The following is a 20,731-nucleotide window of genomic DNA, read 5'->3' on the forward strand; positions in this document are numbered from 1 at the left end:
ACCCAAACTGAACCTCCAAGGGAGAAATTTGAGCTGAATCGATCTGAAATAGGTTGAACGAACCTCCAAGAAATGAACCGATTGGACCGGTTCAATTGAACCACCGGTTTGGTCACGCGCGCGCGTTCTAGGTTAGAATGAATAGTGCTGCAACGCTTCATCCCAACATTGCAATGCCACGGGAAAATCCTCCTCATTTGGGTTGGTTGAAGAACATCGATGCAACGCTCCAAGGGCAGCGTTGCAATGCTGTAAGACAAAAGCTTCACTTGTTGCTGATGATACTTCGATTCTTTATCAATTACAACCTAATTGCAACTATATTGACTCTAACAAATTTACAGACTCTTAGTCATACATTAAGGCCCATAAACAAAGAGCTAATTACAAAAATTACATCTTGATTGAAGAGAAAAATAATGCCAAAACCATAATATATCCATTTCAACACCCATTTCATGTAACTCATGAAAAACACCCACCAAGCTAAAATTAACGTGAATTGAGTACTTAAAACATGCTCTAGTATCAATTGATAGAGTTGACATTCAACATACGGTAGAAATTTGGATATTAAACACTCTAAATATATTAATTTTAGTAAAGAAACATGCAAGTTCAAGGAAAAAATAGAAATGGGTTTTCAAGTATACAACCTTTATAGAATCCTTTTGATTGCTTCACTTCTCCCTAAATTTCTTCTTCAATCTTTAAAGTAGACTACCACAAGAGTCTTCTCTACTATTCTCAAGCCTTAGATTGGATTCTGGGATTCAAATTGAGAGATATTTAAGTGGAATTTGAGAATTGGAGTGAAGAAAAATTTTCCAGAATTTTCACCTTTTTAAAATTGGATTTGCATGAATCACTTCCCTTCAAATTAACTTGTATATATATAATTCGAACATGCAAAATGATTTAATTGTGACATTGACACTCAATAATCCACTCAATTAGTGGATTAGGTATTTGAATTAGTGGAAAATCCAACTTTTCCCACTAATCTCATTTATATTAATTTTAAATGAAATTTCAAATTATTTTCATGAAATGAAATTTATTTATTTATAATTAAATTAATTATATATTTTGAATTTCATAAATTCAAAAATTTTAAATAAATAAACTATGAATTAATTAAATTATTAAAACACTTAATTCAAACATGAAATATTCATGTTATTAATATTTAAGTCAAATTTAAATATTTTTAACTCTCCAAACTCTGTTTAATTTGTTGATTAAACATTTATATTAAATCAAATTTAAATATTTTCAACTCTCCAAAATCCTATATCGAATATAATAATCCAAACCCTATATCAAATTTGAACATTTGAAATCATCTCAACACGTTATTCTAAGGTTTTGATCCTTTTACGAGCTAGTAGAGGGATCTAATGGACCTATAGATCATGAGCTCCAACAATTTTTTATTAATTGGCTAAACTCTTTAAACCGAATTAATCAATATTCGTTAACTACCGAGACACTCCACTATAGCTCAGTAGTTGCACTCTCTTCACTGTAGATATATTTCTATCCACTTGATTTAACCATAATCAGTAAGTCAATCATTCGCAGGTCGTTCGTATTTATAGCTAGGTCAAAATTATTTTTTATCCTTGTCATACATCTTGCTCCTTAAGTCTCCACGGATCCTCTAATAAACAATTGGTTTATGGTCCTACCAATAAACCAAGTCCCTCTCAACCATAGAGAGGGTGATTCTCCTTTGGTCAAGACCAGGAGTCAGTACTTAAAAGAACAACTTATCTGCTAACTCTAAGATGGGTAAGAGTGGATTATGAATCACATGACTATATTCCCAATTATTTATCCAGTCTTACCCCTAAAATGGAAGGCTTATTGAGCGACAATGTTGAGCCACTCTCACCCATGCAGATTAAAGGATAATATCAAATAAACAGGAGTTCATAGTTAGCTCAGGATTAAGATCGAGTTACCTTAGATCATAAAATTGAAATGGTCAGTTTTAACAATAAACGGTCGTTATAAAGAAAAAATGACTATTTCATGGTCCGGTCTTATGCAAACATCTTTTGCATAGGATGCCTCCACTTGCATGTCTCCACATGAACAACTTCGGGATCACATCATTTGTATCAATATACAAAGTGGGCCGCAACCATAGTGTCCCCAGGTTAAGGTACCCAACCCTATCCACATACTTATAGACCATTTTGGCTATATACTAAAACTTGATCCTTTTTATGTCTTTACATAAAGTTTAAGTATTCATGTTATAGCCATGGGTTCGTTAGTTTATTAAATTTAGGAAACTATAAATGCAATTTACAAATTCAATAACAACTTTATTGAAAAAAATCAATAACATCTTTATTGCAAATAGAATATGTTTAATGTTTACAAACTTCGAGTTATAGGACATATAACCCAACAAATACAATATCAGGTTCTACAAACCTGATTGAAGGATTTGGAAAAGCAAATATTATTTTGCCTAGAGAAATAAAATTCACAATTGACAATGCGTTGTTCTCTAGTCAATCAAAGAGAAATCTACTTAGTTTTAAAGATCTACATTGTAATGGTTATCATATTCAGACTGATGGAAAGAATAATATGGAGTATCTTTATATTATATCTATTGTCTCATATGAAAAACGTATACTTGAAGATTTGTCCGCTTTATCCTCTGGATTATATTATACTCATATACGAGTAATTGAAACATATACAATAATGAACCTGAAGTTCATGAATCTAGACATATTTACAATTTGGCATGACAAATTAGGTCATCCAGAATCTACAATGACGAGAAGAATTATTGAGAATTCAAATGGACACCCACTGAAGAGCCAGAAGATTCTTCAATCTAATGAAGTATCATGTGATGCTTGCTCTCAAGGAAAATTAATCATTAGATCATCATCAGTCAAAGAAGGGACTAAATCACCTGCATTTTTAGAATGAATTTATGGTGAGATATGTAGACCTATTAAATACCACCAAGTGGACCATTTAGATATAAACACCCCCAACTTAATTCTTGCTCGTCCTAAGCAAGTTAGAAGCACACAATCAAATATAATATAAGATAATTAAAGATATGCTAGCTTAATTTGCAAGGTTGTTCCTTCAGTCTCAACAGTCAATTAGAATAAAATTTGTAATCAAGAACGAAAATCAATTATGATCAATCAATGAAGCACAAGTTTAAGAATGGTTCTTAATCTATTCATGCATGAGTGAGCCTAGAGTTTTGCTAAGCATGCACAGCCTGGAAAAGTTTTATAAGATCCTCATCCCATTTTCCTTCTACTCTGGTTTGGTTATCAACCTCAGACATACCACAGTTGCAAAAAAAAAGGGGGCAATACTAGGACAAGGGTGCTTAAACACACACATACAAAACATAAAGGGCATCTATCTTACCTAAAGGACTAGCTTTCACACCCTTACCATCAGGAACCTATCCATTCTTTTCTCGTAGGGCCTTAACTAGACACGGCGGGGTAGTTCTTTTCACCTCTATCCATGCACACACACAAACTATGTTTTTTTTTTTTTTTTTTTTTTGCAAGCACGTCAATAAATTTCTCATTTTTTATGCATTTTTTATTTTTATTATATTTTTTTCTTTTTTAGAATTGCAACTAATTTGCTTTTTTTTTCTTTTTTTTTCTTTATTCACAGTAGGCCTTATTTTATCCATTTTGTTTAGTTTTGCTCTAAAACAAGTGTGGTTACTTCTAATTCAAAGGTGGACCTTTCGGGGGTGACAACAGAAGTATAAACCAAATAACCAATTTTAAGCATGCCAGACTTTAATTTCACAAAATAATGTCTTAAAGATGCATGAGAAATAAGAAAATTTTTTAAAATTAGGCTAAAATCACGATTTTTCTTTTCTAATGTTCCTTCATGCAAATTTCATCATAGAAAGAGTGTGTCATAAACTATCATGATAAGAACAGAGCAAACGAGCTAACAAGGCAATCAAAGCACATAAACATTATCTGAGCACAACGCTCAAGAACCCCAAGCTAAAATAAAAACTACCCAATAGGTACCCTACCCCCAACTTAAAGTAATACATTGCCCCCATTGTATCTCAAGTAAAGCTCAATAAAAAAAAATTTTAAAAAAATCAAGGGAACATAAAACTTCCCCTGAAAACAATATCGCACACGAGATGGAGAGGCTTACAAAAGAAAGAAAAATAAAAGGAAAAGCAAAAGAAACCTACAAAACAAAACAAGAAGTTAGCAAAACTAAAAGAAAGAAAAATCAACAAACTAAAAATAACAAAAATGAAAAAGAAAAGAAAAGAAAAGGAAAAGAAAATACAACCGAGGGCACAAATAGGAAAGGAAAGCTAGCATCAATTAGAGTCAGGAGAGTTTGAGTCTCTCTGAAGACCGCTCTGGAATCCAATGGTGTTGTAATAGAGGTTGTTCTCTACAGCAATAAAGTTCAATGTCCTTTCCATTCGCCTCGTCCGACGAGCAATCTCCTGACTCACTCGTAGTGACCCAATGGCCACCCTGAGCACCTCAGTGGATATCCTCAGGGCTTGCTCCCCATAAGACTCCTCTGCCACCGGAATCTCGTACTGATCCTGGGGATCAGCACCAGAAAGCTGCTCAGCCATAGAAACATCCGCATCCTCTTCGTCATCATCAAAATTGTGCTACTTTGCATCTCGCCCATGGAAGGCGACAATCGATGACCTACAGATGGTGGCTCAACGCCCCATCCTCTTCTCATCATGAGGAATCTCCACCCCAGACCTACGACACAACTTGGTGATCAAGCTAGGGTGCCCTAAGCTACCTGTAGTGGAACACCGTTGATAGCTTTAAAAAAGAGCTATTATTCTTAGCTTAATTCGGGATCGTTAGTGAATTTTATGTGTTTATTTTTCTATTTTGTAAGTATCGAGCAATCAAGAGGTAGAATTAATTATTTGGTAAAGAAAGGGGTTAATTTGAAGCAATTTGGAGTTGATTTGAACATTTGGACTTCAAAAGAGCTGAAATTACCAAAATGCCATCGAATTTTTCCGAGTGAACGAGCGTCGAGTCGTCGAGCAGCGAGTAACGAGTATCTGACAGTGGACTCAACGTTGCAACGCTATTTCAAGTGTCACGACGCTCCGGAGTTGAATTATCATCAGCGTTCCAACACATCTCAATGCTTGAACTCCAAAGCTTGAAGACAAAAGCATCATCATTACAATGCTTCTCTAAAGTGTTGCGACACTGCGACCATTGATGAACAAACAATGAGGTGCGCACGCAAGTGAGCATTGGCCATGCATTGGACTTCTTGTCTGACGCCTCCCTTCAGCTGCATCAGCGTTGCAACGCTGCATTGATCTCTATATATACTTCTCCTCGATCCTAGGTCAATTTATGCCGAATTTAGGAGGTCAAATCGATGGAGGCCGAAGTTAATCTTCATTCTTCTTTAATTCCCTTCAGTTTTTAGTATTTTTATTATTTATTATTTGTTTTTGGATTATGAGCGTGTATTGGAACGTATCCCGTTGGTTTGCCTATGAATCGATGATGTAATCTTTTGTTTAGTTCTTGGATCGAACGTTATTTGTATTTTGATGAGTTTTTTTGTTCAATCTTTGTGCTTTAATTCAGAAATATGTTTTTCTTGAATCTTGTTTAATTTAGACTTGCTTTTATGTATTGGATTGACGTCTCTATCATGATCGCATGTCTTAGCTAGTTGAATTCAAACTCACACGCATCCTTATAATCGTCCATGCTTTGAATTTACCCTTGTAGCATAGATTAGATGAGCATACTTAAGTTTTTAGGTTGTCCATGAATCTTTGTATCGGTCGTTTAATCTAGATTTAAAGAATAAATTGATTATTTGAACATGGCTGTCCTTGAAGGAACTCTTATCCAAGAGAACCCATGAGCGAAGCACGATCGATCCAAATTTATTGTGACAGAATTACAAGCATTCACAAACATACAAACTAGTTATGCATCTTCCAACAAATTACGACATGCTTTAGAAATTAAATACAAAAGGAGTGAGAGACATACCTTTGAAAAACTCTTCTTTCACAGTTCTCTCGCTCTCGTGAAGACTCGGACCATCAACCTCTCACTGTCGCTACGATTGTCTACCCAATCGTCTGGTCAATCATGAACAATCTTCTCAACGAACAAGTAACCTCTCGAACACCACCACTCAGTAACCTTGGTATTCTTGGAGTGAGAATTCAGGTGGTGTGGTCTCTGTTATGAATTTAGTAGAGGGTTGGAGGAAACTATGATCGCACTATACGACCAAACAAGTGAAAGAAGGATACTGTCTATCGTATAGACTTTGGTGCTTCATCGTTTAGTAAAGGAACACGATTGTTTAGGAAAATAGGTTTGATCATTTATACGATCGTTTAGTGAAGCTCACTTACCATGCGATCGTTTAGTAAAAATCTACACAATCGTTTAGAGAATGGTACATGAACACGATCGTTTAGACAAACACTTGAAAGCTGTCGTGTAGTCTCTCATGAGCTAAACGATTATCAGTGTACTTAATGAAGCGATCCTTTACAAAATGAAAACATTTTTTATTTTATTCTTCAGTTATGAAAACTGAATACAACCTCCCACTTTCACGCAGGGTAAAGGAGAAACCACCCACAATTATCTCATAATTGTTTTAATTGTAAATAAATATAATAACTAACTTATCATATTATATTTATAACCTATAGTTTTAATATTACATCATATATAACATTTAAACCATAGTCATTTTCTCCTTTACTTGATATAAATCATTTTATATCATTTTCCTTTGATTAATGTATCTCATACATCAAGTCAACTATATCATACTCTGACTAATGTATCCCATACATCATGTCAACTATATCATATATAATTGAACCAGTTTGATCATATCATATATAATCAAACTCCCTCTTGTCAATTTGAACACTTCAAACTGACCTAAAAACTTATTGATGTGAATTCAACCATTTAACCATTGCATGTACCTAAAGGACCAATTACAAGAAGCAAGGCAAGAAGATTCAAGAGGCATTCACACTACATCTTCAAAAACTAGCAAAGTCACAAGAACTGACAAATAATTTTGAGAACAAAGTTTTATATAATGTTAGTTCAATGAGTCAAGAAGAGAATGACATGAAGATGGCATGGGAAAAGTCCTATAGTTTGGAAGATGACATGATGGTCAAAAAAAGTGTGCAGATTTTGTGAAGAAAATGTTGTCAAGTGTGCACTACATGGGGAAATGTGATGTCATACTTTGTCAAGCATGCATATCTACTTTGTCGCCATCTAGAGCAGATATTTAAGGCAATTTGAAGACTTTCTACATTTCTAGTTATGCATTTTGACTTATAATTTAGTACGCAATTAAGTTTCAAGTTTCTAAATATTATTTTCTACAATTGTATTTGAATGACTTTTGAGTTTCTTGGTCAATCCACGACCATTTGGCCTATAAATGGCTTGTAATGTTATTCAAAACTCGGATTATCGATGTAAAAGGCTTGTACTTATTCAATCCTTTGGTGTTGTCTTTTTCTTTCAAATCTTGCTTTAGATTTGATATTTAAATCAATTCATTGGATTAGTCTTGATCAAGCTAATTCTGAAGTGAGTTGTCTTAGGATCTAAGAGTGACTATCATAGATTCTAAGTTCGATCTAAGTAGCTTTCTTTATGAGTGTTTGCATGGATCCTAGAAGGACCTCTAGCTTTGCATCCAACAAGCATCACGAGTGCTTATCATTTGGTATCAGAGCATTTGTTCATCATTCTTGGCCGACTTTAGAGGTGTTATCTTTATTTTATTTCAATTTTTTTTTCTCCATAGTAATCGCTTATAGCTTGTAACAAGATATAGTACAACTTGTCTTGAAAACTTCTTCAAATCAAATCTTGGATCATAAAGAAAAAAAAAAGAGAAAAAAAAAAAAGAAGAAAAGAAATCAAAGGTCCAAAGCACATGAAAGTTTCTTGTCATTCATTTGAAAAAAAAAAATCCAGATTTGTTTTATTTTTAGCCTAATTTACTTACTCTAGTCTTAGTTTGTGAGAATTGATCATTTTGAATTGGTTTTTATCAAACTTTTAGTGAGATTACACCAAAAATATAAGCCAACCCTTATATCTTTGACCTTGTACCCAAATCCTACCCTTGAGTGATAAACACAAGTGTTCTTAAGTGAAATTGATGAAAAGTGTGGTGAGGTCCTTTTATTACTAACTTTAAAATGTCACAGGGTGAAGGAGTACCACAAGTACAAGATACTAATATGGCGATTCTTCAAGCCATTCAAGGCATGATGGAAATGATGAGGGAAGATAGGCAAGAAAGAAGGGCACAACAATAAAGAGTCTTACAAGAAGATGGGGGAGTAATTGACTTAATTGAACAAGAAAGACAAATTGGAGGAAGAGGAAACATGAAAGGAAGAGGAAGAAATAATATGCACCCTAGACGAGGAGAAAGAATCCATGAAGATAGAGATAGTGGAGTCAAGCTCAAAATTCCACCATTTTGTGGAACGTCGGATGCGGAGGCATACTTGGAATGGGAAAGGAAGAAAGAACATGAGTTTGATTGCAACACATTTAGTGAGAATAAGAAGATGAGACTTGCAATTGCCGAATTCTCTAACCATGTGGGAAATTGGTATCAACATCTCAAATCCGAGAAAAGGAGGAAAGCGGAGGATCCCGTTGAAACTTGGGAAGAACTTAAAGAAGCCATGAGAAAGAGGTATGTTCCAAAACATTATGAAAGAGATTTGAGAACTAAATTGCAAGTTTTGAGGCAGGGAACAAAAAGTGTAGCTGAATATTATCAAGAGATGGAAATAGAAAGAGCAAATATTCAAGAAGAAGAAGAAAACACCATGTCTAGATTCCTTGGAGGTTTAAATCGAGAAATTGCTCATATCGTTGATAGATATCCACAACTATACTTGGAAGATATGTATCATTATGCAACCAAAATTGAATAACAATTGAGAGAAGAAAAGGAACCTTCCAAGAGGTATAATTCTAAAGCTAATACCTTTCCAAATTCTAAAGTTTGGAACAATGATGGTTTTGTGAATAGGGTGAAGCAAAAGGGAAGTTTGTGGCTCCTAAAAGAGTGGAAGCCGAGAGCACCTATACTAAAAAGAATGAAGCTTCAAAGGAGGAAAGAGAGAAATCTAGTTCCATTCAATGTTGGAAGTGCAAAGGATTTGGGCACATGAGTAAAAATTGTGTCAATAAAAAAGTCATGGTCATAAGAAATGGAATTATTGATTCAAAAAATGAATGTGATGAACAAGGTGGCAGCCTTGAGGAAGAATCTGAAGCCTTTGATGATGAGTATATTGAAGAAGGTAAATCCATATCCTTAGTTGCAAGAAGAGTACTTAATGTGCAGATCAAGGAGGAGAAAGTTGAAGATCAAAGGGAGAACTTATTTCACACAAGGTTCTTGATTGAAGGAACCCCATGTAGCTTGATAATTGATAGTGGAAGTTGCACAAATGTAGTAAGTAGTTCTCTTGTAAAAAGACTCCAACTCACTACTCGTTCACATCCAAAACCATATAAACTTCAATGGTTAACAAACAAGGGAGAATTGAAGGTAAACTCTCAAATGAAGGAACTCTTATTCAAGATTACCTATGAGTGGAAGCGGATCTTTCCAATTCATTGTGACAGAATTACCGCATATACATTCAAACATACTTTCATAATGCTAAAGGGATCAAGAAATCATACCAGATGAAGATTTCTCGAGTTTGAAGCCCAATCGTCTACCTCGAACAGTCACCACTCAAACAGAAGGAATCGGAGAAGACGACACCACTTAGAGCTCTCAGTATTCTTGAGTGAGAATCCAAAGTGTGGGCTTTTGTTCGGATTTGGTAGAGGGAAGAAGGAAGAGCGACCGTACATAACGATCAAGCAAGTAGGAGATGCGGTCGTCTATTTCATAGACAATATGCTTGATCGTTTAGGTAAAGTGTACGATCGTGTAGTAAAAATAAGCGATTGTCTCAGCGATAGTGTAGAAAAAGGTAGATGATCGTCTATACGATCGTGTAGGAAAAAGGGTGAGTGATCGTCCAAAACGATTGCGTAGAAAAAACTAAGTGATCGTCTATACGATTGTTTAGAAAATACCGGGAGCTAAACGATCACTTAGTAAAAAGGTAAACGATCGTTTAGATAATAGCGCGCGACGGTGTAATTGGTACACGATCGCTTAACAATATCGTATATGTAAGCGATCGTGCAGTCTTATCGTATAGGCACTGATTTTCTAAACGATAACACTGTCTTTTTCACAATACCCGCGCATACCGAGATCAACATACCGTATGCTATTTATAATGCATTCATTCGTTATTTTAAACGAAGAGGCGCCTTCCCATTTCCTTTCAAAATCGTTCAATTAATGTGATCTTATCACATTCATAACTTATAAATTAATATAAAATATTGATTATAATATTTTTTCCTCTACTAGATATAAATCATATTTATATACAATTTCCTCCAAATTAATGTATCTCATACATAAAGTTAATTATATCATATTTAATTAATTCAATTATATCATATATAATCGAACTCTCTATTGTCAATTTGAACATTTCAAATTGATCCAAAAACTGACTCTCAACTTATCCAAGCTACCAAGGGGACCTTATGAACCTATGGCTCGAAGCTCCAACGGTACGTGAATAGCTAACTAAACTCTTTAGTCGCGATATCAACCATCTGTTAACTACCAGACATTCCACTAAAGACCAACGGTTGAACTCTTCTTGCCATAGATATATTTATATGTCCATTGGATATAACCAATCATCAATACAATGACCCTTCACAGATGCTCATAATTACAACAGGCCAATTTACTGTTTTGCCCCTGTAATTACATCTTCCTTCTTAAGTACCACTGATCCCTCTAATGAACAATACAACAAAGTCTCACTATGTGTGAACACCTATCAAGCCATGAGAAGGTGTGTGGCGCCACATCATTCAAGCCCTGGAATCAGCCCTTAAGGGAGTTATCTATCTACTTACCCCTAACTCGAGGAAGAACTGAATTCCATCTTGTGTAGCTGAGTTCCCAGCTCCCAAATCAGACGAATCCCCAAAATGGTAGGTTTGAGTCGGCATTCTGGCCACTTGCAACCATGCAAATCAAAGGATCGCCCTCAATGGTAGGAGTTCACAACTCACTCAGGATTGAGGTCATGTTACCTATGGTCATCCTAGTGAAGTAAAGTCTCAGTTATGAACAGTGTTATATAACGAGATGTTAACACTTCGTGGTCAGGTCTTATACAAACTCTTTGTATAAGACACCCCTGCTCACATGTCCCTTACACGAATGATCAGGATCAGATCATCTGTGACAAGTCACAACACTTGTTCCATTCCATAAAGCGGGTGATAATGGGTATAAATGCACGTTATTACAACGCAAAGTTATAAAACAATGAAGGATTGCGATGGTAAAAATATATAAAATTGCGTCCAAAAGCATTAAGTTTATAACATTACGATCGCATGCGTCCATTGCATTAAAAACAGCTAATTTATGTATTTTGTGCAGAAAATGCATTAGCGCAAGGCGAAATTGCGATCCAAAGAAATTAACGTCCGAGCACATAAAGAGATTGCGATCGTTTGCATTCGCAAAAATCTGCTCAAGGAGATGGCCGCATAGAGCCGGCGCATCAATGTAAAAGCTTAATAAATCACGATGGGACAGAAAGCTGATAACGGCCGATTTCAAATTAAGTTGACAAGCTGTTAACGACACTGTAGCAAGTACACTCAACTTTTCGGTGACAATTATTCGGCGCATCAAACAGAGAATTAATGACATCCCATCAATGCAATCATTTGAGAGAAAAAGCTCTTCACCCTGAAGCTCTATAAATACCGAAGGCCACCTTCATTGAAGGAGTTCGGTTTTTCATTCCAGTTGAGTGATGTGTGGAAATTGAAAGTCAATTTTATTCGATAACCAACTTCTCTTGGATGCGGTATGCGATGCATGTTCCTAAGATATGCGTTGACAGTCATGCGTCAATGGTCATGCGTTGGAATGAAAATTGCGTTAATGAATGTATGCGATGACCATGCATCCTGCCACAAGTTTTCTTGCATTTACGCCAAGTATAACATGGACGCAAGTTTCTTAGGTAATCCGAGGTCGAATACAGGGACTTGTAACTATATGCTTGCAGTTATTGTGCATGCGGCGGTTGAATAAAAGAATGGAAGGGATATTGCTATGTTAATCCTACTCCTACTCTATCTAACAGAAAACACAATGAGAATATGCATGAAAGGCAGAGATGCGACAAACCTTGACATGAAATAAATGTGTGGGAAAATAGATAAAATGCAGAGATGTTTTCATTGCAAAACTTAAGAGTGATCGCAAGGGCAACCCTAGTCAATGCAATCCATGCAATTATGCTACAACCATACATGGCAAGTCATTTTCCAATGGAAATTCGGTGCTCCTAATTCTAAGATGCATATGTTGAATGCAAAAGTGTCCATAGAGCTTATTCCTATGTCTCTACTCTTTTCCTATGCGATGAGCAAAATACACACAACGCTGTAGTGACCGCATTCAATCGTATTCTATCTCTAAGATGCATGCGATGCGTTAATAACAAATACTGCTCATTCCTAAGCACCTATCTCTTGTATTATGTCTTCTAATCTGGCTCTTCCAAGCCTAGATTCTAACCTAACCTTCCCAAGCCTAGATCATGTCCTTAGACTACCCTCCCGAGTATCCTTAATGGACGAATGAAGCAAACATAATACAAGACAATCGCATAAACTTCGCTGACCTAAGATTGTTACTATCCCTAGTGAACAATGCAACCTTGCTTAATGCGTCCAACCACTTACCCTCTCGGGCAGTTGATTGTTGCTGACTTCACTCATAGACAAGCAATGCGTTAGCCCATAGACAGGTGTTGCAGCAGCTTCACACTAAGAAAATAAGATTACTCACATACTCGCACAACGCACACCTTTCGGTGGGTTGCTACATGCTTTATATCCCTAATCCATATGACTAAGTATGCAATACCCAAGCAATCCCACTAAATGTTGCAATGAAAGTAAAGATGCTAAGTAAGAAGATGGAGATGAAGTCGAAGGAATAGAGAAATGCATTGAAAACACATTGTATTAATTGCTTAATTCAAAATGTCATACAATACAATATAGAAACAGAAAGGAAAAAGAAATGACCGGCTGGAAGTAAAACTTTGCTTCCAGCGGATGTGCATCAAGGCTGCCGGTGGTGGCATGGATGGGCAAAGGAGCTGACTCTCTCGAGATCTAACTCTGGTCGAAGGCTCTTATCGTCACTTGGAATTGATGACGGAGATGAAGAACTCTCAGGCGTCTCTCACGCATTTTTCCTGGATAGCGGCGAAAATCCCCAGTTGAGGGATAATCTCCAGATGATTGAATTTCAGCTCTTCGGCTTCTATTTATAGAGCTTGGATCGCCGACAGCATTAATTGGACTGCTCTAAGTCTGACGTTCGGTGTGTTAGTCCTTTTTTGAACCTCTACCACTAACGACATGGTAGGTGAAATGTCAATATCATCTTTGGATTTCTCGAGGTAGATGCGTTGATGCATTTATTCTACCTACCTTATGTTGATCCCATTAGTTGCCTTGTCGCACAGCCGCAATCAGTCAATGACCGCATTCGCTTGATGCACGTAACTCTCATGCGATGGATTCATACGACTGATTACCACAATATCCATGCGTTGATCGATGTGTTTGCCCTTGTGATGGAATGTTTCTTCGTATGCGGTCGTCTATACGGTGGTCCGGTTTTCGCGTTTGTGTTAATTTCCTGTATTAGCTATAAAGATAGAACATTGAATGCATAATTAATGCAAAATAACGGGTTAACTAAGATTCGACATGTTGATCGATGCAAACTCATATTCTCGTGAATTTCTATCATGATCGACGCATATTCTGCCTAACAATCTTCATAATTCTAAGTAAAATGCCTAAGATGACATGCATTTCTGCATTTCATCACTGAGCCATATAGAAGATAGTTAGCCTTTGTTCTTAGTTTCCTTATACGTAGAAGGCAGAAGCGAGAGAAGGGAAAAGACACTAGAAGATCATCCTCATCAGCTCAAGAGAATGCGAGGGAGCATGGAAAACAGAGAGAGGGCCGACTCTTATGAGAGCAAGAATATCTTTTGAGCAAAGTAGAGAAGAACAGTGTAAAAGCCTTGGGAAGCAAGAAATTGCTACCATACTCTTTATCTTTATTTCACATTATCATTCTGTATTTTGATTTCTTATATAGAATGGAACTTGCATTTCTACATCTATTCACCCTCTTTACAATATGCATGAGTAACTAAACTTTCGAATGGGTTGAGAAGTACTTAGCTAACATGACCTAGGATCTTCATTGCATGCGATCATCTTGTCTTATGTTGCGTTCATCACCCCTTTAGAGCTACTCGAGAGAGAGTCTAAAGAAAGAACCTAAGACTTGAGAGAGCTAGGTTAGAATCTAGACTTGAGAAAGCAAGATTAGATCTGCATAAGCAAGAGATAGAGACTTAGAGATAAGCTCTGTTTGCCAACATGCATCGCATGCACCCTAGAGATAGGTTATGGTAGTATGTGGTCGCCTTGTGTATGTGTGTGTCATTCGTCATCGCACCGACAAGAATAGAGGCTTAGATGTAAGTCCTATAGACATCATCCCATACATCCCATGCGTTTTAAAACTAGAAGCCATAGCATTTGCATTGAGAGATGACTTGTTGTTGTATGTATGTAGCATGATCGCATAACATGAACGCAATCTTAGGAAGTGTTAGCTAAATCCCTTCTCAACCCGTTCCCCCGCATACTCATCGTATCTTTCGTATTATTAACTCTTTTCTCAACTCCACCGCATAAACTTTATACTTCAAACAACATACTAATCAATGCATTGTTTTATTTGTCACCGCAACTGTTTCCTTAGTCCCTATGTTTGACCCTGGGCTTACCAGGCAACTCAGTAGGATTTATACTTGGATCTTGCTGAGAAAACTTGCATGCACAACGCATATTCCACCATCACATTCTACACCATTATTTCATCGCATTAACAACACGTATCAGCGGGCCGCATCCGTAGCGTTACCAGGATAAGGTTTCCCTCCTATATCCATATACTACAGACCATTTTGGTTATCACTCAAGACATGGTCCACTTGTATGTCACCACATATATTCTTAACTTACATACAGATAACTAGGATTTTAAGTTAATTGGTTTGTGGTAAAATGAAAAAATCTAAATGTGCAAAGTCAAGTAGTGAAGTAAATATCATTTATATTACACATCACAAGTGTTCGTACAAAGTTGTTTACAAACTACTGGACACGAGACTTTAGGGCACAAACCCCAACACCAAGTTCTTATTTCTTTTACTTTGGGAAGATATAAGGATGAGGTTCTTTGCGATGTACTACCTATGCATGCGGGTGATATGTTATTGGGCCAACCTTGGCAATATGATAGAGAAATCACATATGATGGTTTGTTGAACAAGTACACATTTACTTTGAATGGGAAGAAGTTTACTTTGCTTCCATTATCTCCATATGAAGTACAATGCGATCAAGTGAAATTAAAAAAACAAAAAAAAAGAATTTGAGGATCAAGAGAAGAGAGAAGAAAGTAAGTTAAAGGAGAAGAGCGGAAAAAAAAAAGGAAAAAAGTGAGGGGCAAAAGGTGAGTGAAAACCAAGAGAGAAAAAAGAGTGATTTTGAGGAAAAAAGAAAGAGTGTGAGTTTGGTTATGAGAAGGGGGGAAGAGAGGAATATATTTTCATTCGAAGCACCAAACTTTGTACTTATGTGCAAAGGAATGTGTTTAGTAATTGAACCTAACTCTAATTATGGTTTGCCTAGTGCTTTTAAGTCTCTTTTGCAGGAATTTAATGACATGTTTCCACATGAAGATACACCTACAGGTCTGCCTCCTTTAAGAGGAATTGAGCACAAATTGACTTCATACCTGAGGCAATGCTTTCAAATATGGCAGCCTACAGGACCAATCCATTCAAGACCAAGGAAATTCAAAGGCAAGTGGAAGAACTCATGGATAAAGGTTATGTTCAAGAAAGCATGAGTTCTTGTTCGGTTCCAGTCATTTTAGTGCCCAAGAAAGATGGAACATGGAGGATGTGTGTTGATTGTCGAGCCATCAACAAAATAACAGTAAAGTATCGACATCCTATTCCTAGATTGGATGACATGCTAGATGAATTACATGGTGCAAACTTGTTTTCAAAAATTGATCTTAAAAGTGGTTACCATCAAATTCGAATGCATGTGGGAGATGAGTTGAAAACGGCTTTCAAAAAAAAATTTGGTCTTTATGAGTGGTTTGTTATGCCATTTGGTCTTACCAATGCACCAAGTACTTTTATGAGACTAATGAATCATGTTTTAGAGAATACATTGGAAAAATTGTTGTAGTATACTTTGATGATATTCTTGTTTACTCAAAAAATTTGAATGAACATATGTTGCATGTCAAGACAATTTTGCTTAAACTTAGAGAAGAAAAGCTTTATGCCAATTTCAAAAAGTGTAGTTTTTGTCTAGACCAAATCAATTTCTTAGGATTCATTTTTGGAAAGGATGGGGTGACAGTTGATGAAGAAAAGGTCAAGGCTATTCGAGAGTGGCCAACACCAACCAATGCAACCGAGGTGAGATCTTTTCATGGTTTGGCTAGTTTTTATAGAAGGTTTATTAAGGATTTCAGTAGCATAGCCTCACCATTCAATGAACTTATTAAAAAGAATGTGAAATTTGAATGGAAAGAAAAGCAAGAAAATACATTAATGAATTGAAAAATAAATTGACTAGTGCACCTTGTCTTGCTAACTTTGACCAATCTTTTGAAATTGAATGTGATGCAAGTGGGTAGGATTGGAGCTGTTTTGATGCAAGAAAAGAGGCCAATCATGTTCTTTAGTGAGAAGCTAAATGGAGCACAACTTAGCTACCCCACATATGATAAGGAATTACATACACTTGTAAGGGCTTTGTAAGTTTGGCAACATTACTTGTGGCCAAAAGAGTTTTTCATCCACACGGATCATGAAAGCTTGAAGCACCTCAAAAGCCAAAAGTTGAACAAGAGGCATGCTAAATGGGTAGAGTTCATTGAGACATTTCCATATGTCATTCATTACAAGAAAGGTAAGGATAATGTGGTGGCCGATGCATTATCAAGAAGGTATGCATTATTTTCTTCCCTTGGTACAAAAATTCTTGGTTTTAAATACATGATTGATTTGTACAAAATAGAGACATCTGAATTTCATGATGTGTATATTCAATGTTTAGAAGGGAAAAACGTGCATGATTATATTTTGTTTGATGAAATGCTTTTTAGGAAAGGAAAACTTTGTATTCCTAAGTGTTCCATTCGAGAGTTGCTTGTGAAGGAAGCTCATGGGGGAGGATTAATGGGGCATTTTGGGGAATTTAAAACATATAACCTGTTGGCTGAACATTTTTATTAGTTGAAAATGAGATAGGATGTGAATAAAGTGTGTAAACAATGTTTCAAATGTAAGGTGGCTAAGTCTAAGGCACAACCACATGGTCTTTACACACCTTTAGATGTTTCTAGTGAACCTTGGGTTGACATTAGCATGGATTTTGTTTTAGGACTACCAAAGACTAGAAGACATCATGATAGCATTTTTGTGGTAGTTGATAGGTTTAGTAAAATGGCACATTTCATACCATGTAATAAAACAGATTATGCTACTAACATAGCTAATCTTTTCTTTAGGGAAGTGGTTAGATTGCATGGGATTCCTAAGACCATTGTTAGTGATAGAGATGCAAATTTTTAAGTCATTTTTTTAAAGTTTTGTGGGGTAAATTGGGAACTAAGTTTTTGTTTTCAACAACTTGTCACCCACAAACCGATGAGAAAACTGAGGTGGTTAATAGAACATACATTGGGAACTTTGCTTAGGTCATTAATGTCTAAAAATCTCAAGTCTTGGGAGGAAACTCTACCTTTTGTAGAGTTTGCTTACAATAGAGCAATACATAGCACCACTCATTGTTCACCTTTTGAGGTTGTGTATGGCTTTAATCCATTCACTTCGTTAGATTTATCACTCTTGCCACCTAATATGTTTACTAGTGATGCAATTGTTTCAAGAGCAGAATACATCAAAAATTTGCATAAAGAAGTCAAAGAAATGATTGAAAAGAAGAATCAAAAGCTTATCAATAGCAAAAACCAAGGGAGAAAGAAAATTATTTTTAAACCTGGTGATTGGGTTTGGGTTCATCTACGAAAGGAAAGGTTTCCAGATCAAAGGATGTCTAAAATTCAACCAAAAGGAGATGGTCTATTTCAAGTGATAAAGCAGATCAATGATAATGCCTACAAATTGGATCTTCGAGGTGAGTACAACATTAGTTCTATTTTCAATGTGGCTGATTTGACTCCTTTTGATGTAGGGAATCAAGACCTTGATTTGAGGACAAATCCTTTTAAAGAAAGGAGGGATGATTTGAATTCAACCATTGAACCATTGCATGTACCTAAAGGACCAATTACAATAAGCAAGGTAAAGAAGATTCAAGAGGCATTCACACTACATCTTTAAAAACTAGCAAATTCACAAGAACTGACAAATAATTTTGAGAACAAAGTTTTATATAATATTAGTTCAATAAGTCAAGAAGATAATGGTATGAAGATGACATGGGAAAAGTCCTATAGTTTAGAAGATGACATGATGGTAAAAAAAAGTGTGCAGATTTTGTGAAGAAAATGTTGTCAAGTGTGCATTGTATGGGGAAATGCGATGTCAAACCTTATCAAACGTGCATATCTACTTTGCCGCCTTCTAGAGGATATATTTAAGGAAATTTGAAGACTTTCTACATTTCTAGTTTTACATTTTGACTAATAATTTAGTATGCAATTAAGTTTCAAGTTTCTAACTGTTATTTTTTACAATTTGCAATTAATTGTATTTGAATGACTTTTGAGTTTCTTGGTCTATCCACGACCATTTGGCCTATAAAATGGCTTGTAATGTTAATCAAAACTCAGATTATCCATAGTAAAAAGCTTGTGCTTATTCAATCCTTTGGTGTTGTCTTTTTCTTTCAAATCTTGCTTTAAATTTAATATTTAAATCAATTCATTGGATTTGTCTTGATCAAGCTAATTCTGGAGTGAGTTGTCTTAGGATCTAAGAGTAACCATCATAGATTCTAAGTTCGATCTAAGTAGCTTTTTTTGTGAGTGTTTGCAAGGATCCTAGAAGGACCTCTAGCTTTGCATCCAACAAGCATCGCGAGCGCTTATCACTTATTCTCAACTTAAATCCATTGAGCTACCAAGAGGACCTTATGGACCTGTAGCTTGAAGCTCCAACGGTACGTGAATAGCTGACTAAACTCTTTAGTTATGAGATCCACCCTCCATTAACTGTCGAACACTTCACTAAAGACCGACAGCTGCACTCTTCTCACTACAGATATATTTTTGTGTCCATCAGATATAACCAGTCAACAGTACGATAACCCTTCACATATGCTCGTAAGTACAGCTGGGCCAATTTATCGTTTTGCCCCTATAGTTACATCTAACTCATTAAGTACCACTGATCCCTCTAATGAACAATACATCATAGTTCTACTATGAATGGACACCTCTCGGGCCTTGAGAAGGTGTGTGGTGCCACATCGTTCAAGCCCCGAAATCAGCACTTAAGGGAGCAAACTATCTACTTACCCCTGCTTCGAGGAAGGAGTGAATTCCATCTTGTGTAGTTGAGTTCCTAGCTCCCAAATCAGAAGAATCCCCAAAGTGGGAGGTTTGATTTGACAATCTAGCCACTCGTACCCATGCAAATAAAAGGACCACTCTCAAAGGTAGAAGTTCCCAACTCACTCAGGATTAAGGTCATGTTACCTATGGTCGTCCTGGTGAAATGAAGTCTCTTTCATGAACGGCATTATATAATGAGACTAAACACTTCGTGGTCCAGTCTTATATAAACTTCTTTGTATAGGACACCCCCACTCGCATTATGAATGATCAGGATCAGACCATCTGTAGCACATCACAAGACTTGTAACTATCTACAAAGAGAGCAGCATCCATAGTGTCACCAGGATAAGGTGTCCCTCCTATATTCATATACTACAAACCATTTTGGTTATCACTTAAGGCATGATCCACCTGTATGTCTCCACATACATGCTTAAGTTACAACGATAACCAGTGATCTTAGTTTATTGGTTTGTGGTAAATGCAGATAAAATATCTCAGATTTCATAGACAACAATGAAGAAAATATCTCATGTTATTACATCACAAGTGTTTGTTCATACAAGTGTTTACAAACTATAGAACCCTACGAGAGTTTAGGGCATTAACCCCAACAGTCCTGACACTTAATCAACATAGTTGAATCCTGAATCTTAATGCATTTGTTTCTAGTTCTTTATGGCCGCTAAGGACCCAATTACATCTAGGAGCATGTAAGTTACTTTGGGCATGGTCTTTCCGGCCTTAATTACGAATTAGGATGCTCAATTCGTTCAAAATAATTGATTGTCGGCCTTTC

The 20,731-nt window shown here is 36.2% G+C and overlaps 1 protein-coding gene across 1 annotated transcript; it reads left to right on the forward strand.

Annotated features, from left to right (window-relative positions):
* Nucleotides 1-8,467: 8,467 nt before the first annotated feature.
* On the forward strand, nucleotides 8,468-20,452 carry LOC120083969 (uncharacterized). Its single transcript, XM_090316727.1, has 7 exons — nucleotides 8,468-8,965; nucleotides 9,127-9,555; nucleotides 16,039-16,078; nucleotides 16,150-16,527; nucleotides 18,249-18,548; nucleotides 18,606-18,715; nucleotides 20,420-20,452. The coding sequence occupies exons 1-7, from the start codon at nucleotides 8,468-8,470 to the stop codon at nucleotides 20,450-20,452; spliced, it is 1,788 nt and encodes a 595-aa protein (XP_090172853.1).
* Nucleotides 20,453-20,731: the final 279 nt, after the last annotated feature.

Source organism: Benincasa hispida, chromosome 8 (genome assembly GCF_027475165.1).
Source record: "Benincasa hispida cultivar pf3 chromosome 8, pf3_genome.v1.1, whole genome shotgun sequence".
NCBI classification, from domain to species: domain Eukaryota; kingdom Viridiplantae; phylum Streptophyta; class Magnoliopsida; order Cucurbitales; family Cucurbitaceae; genus Benincasa; species Benincasa hispida.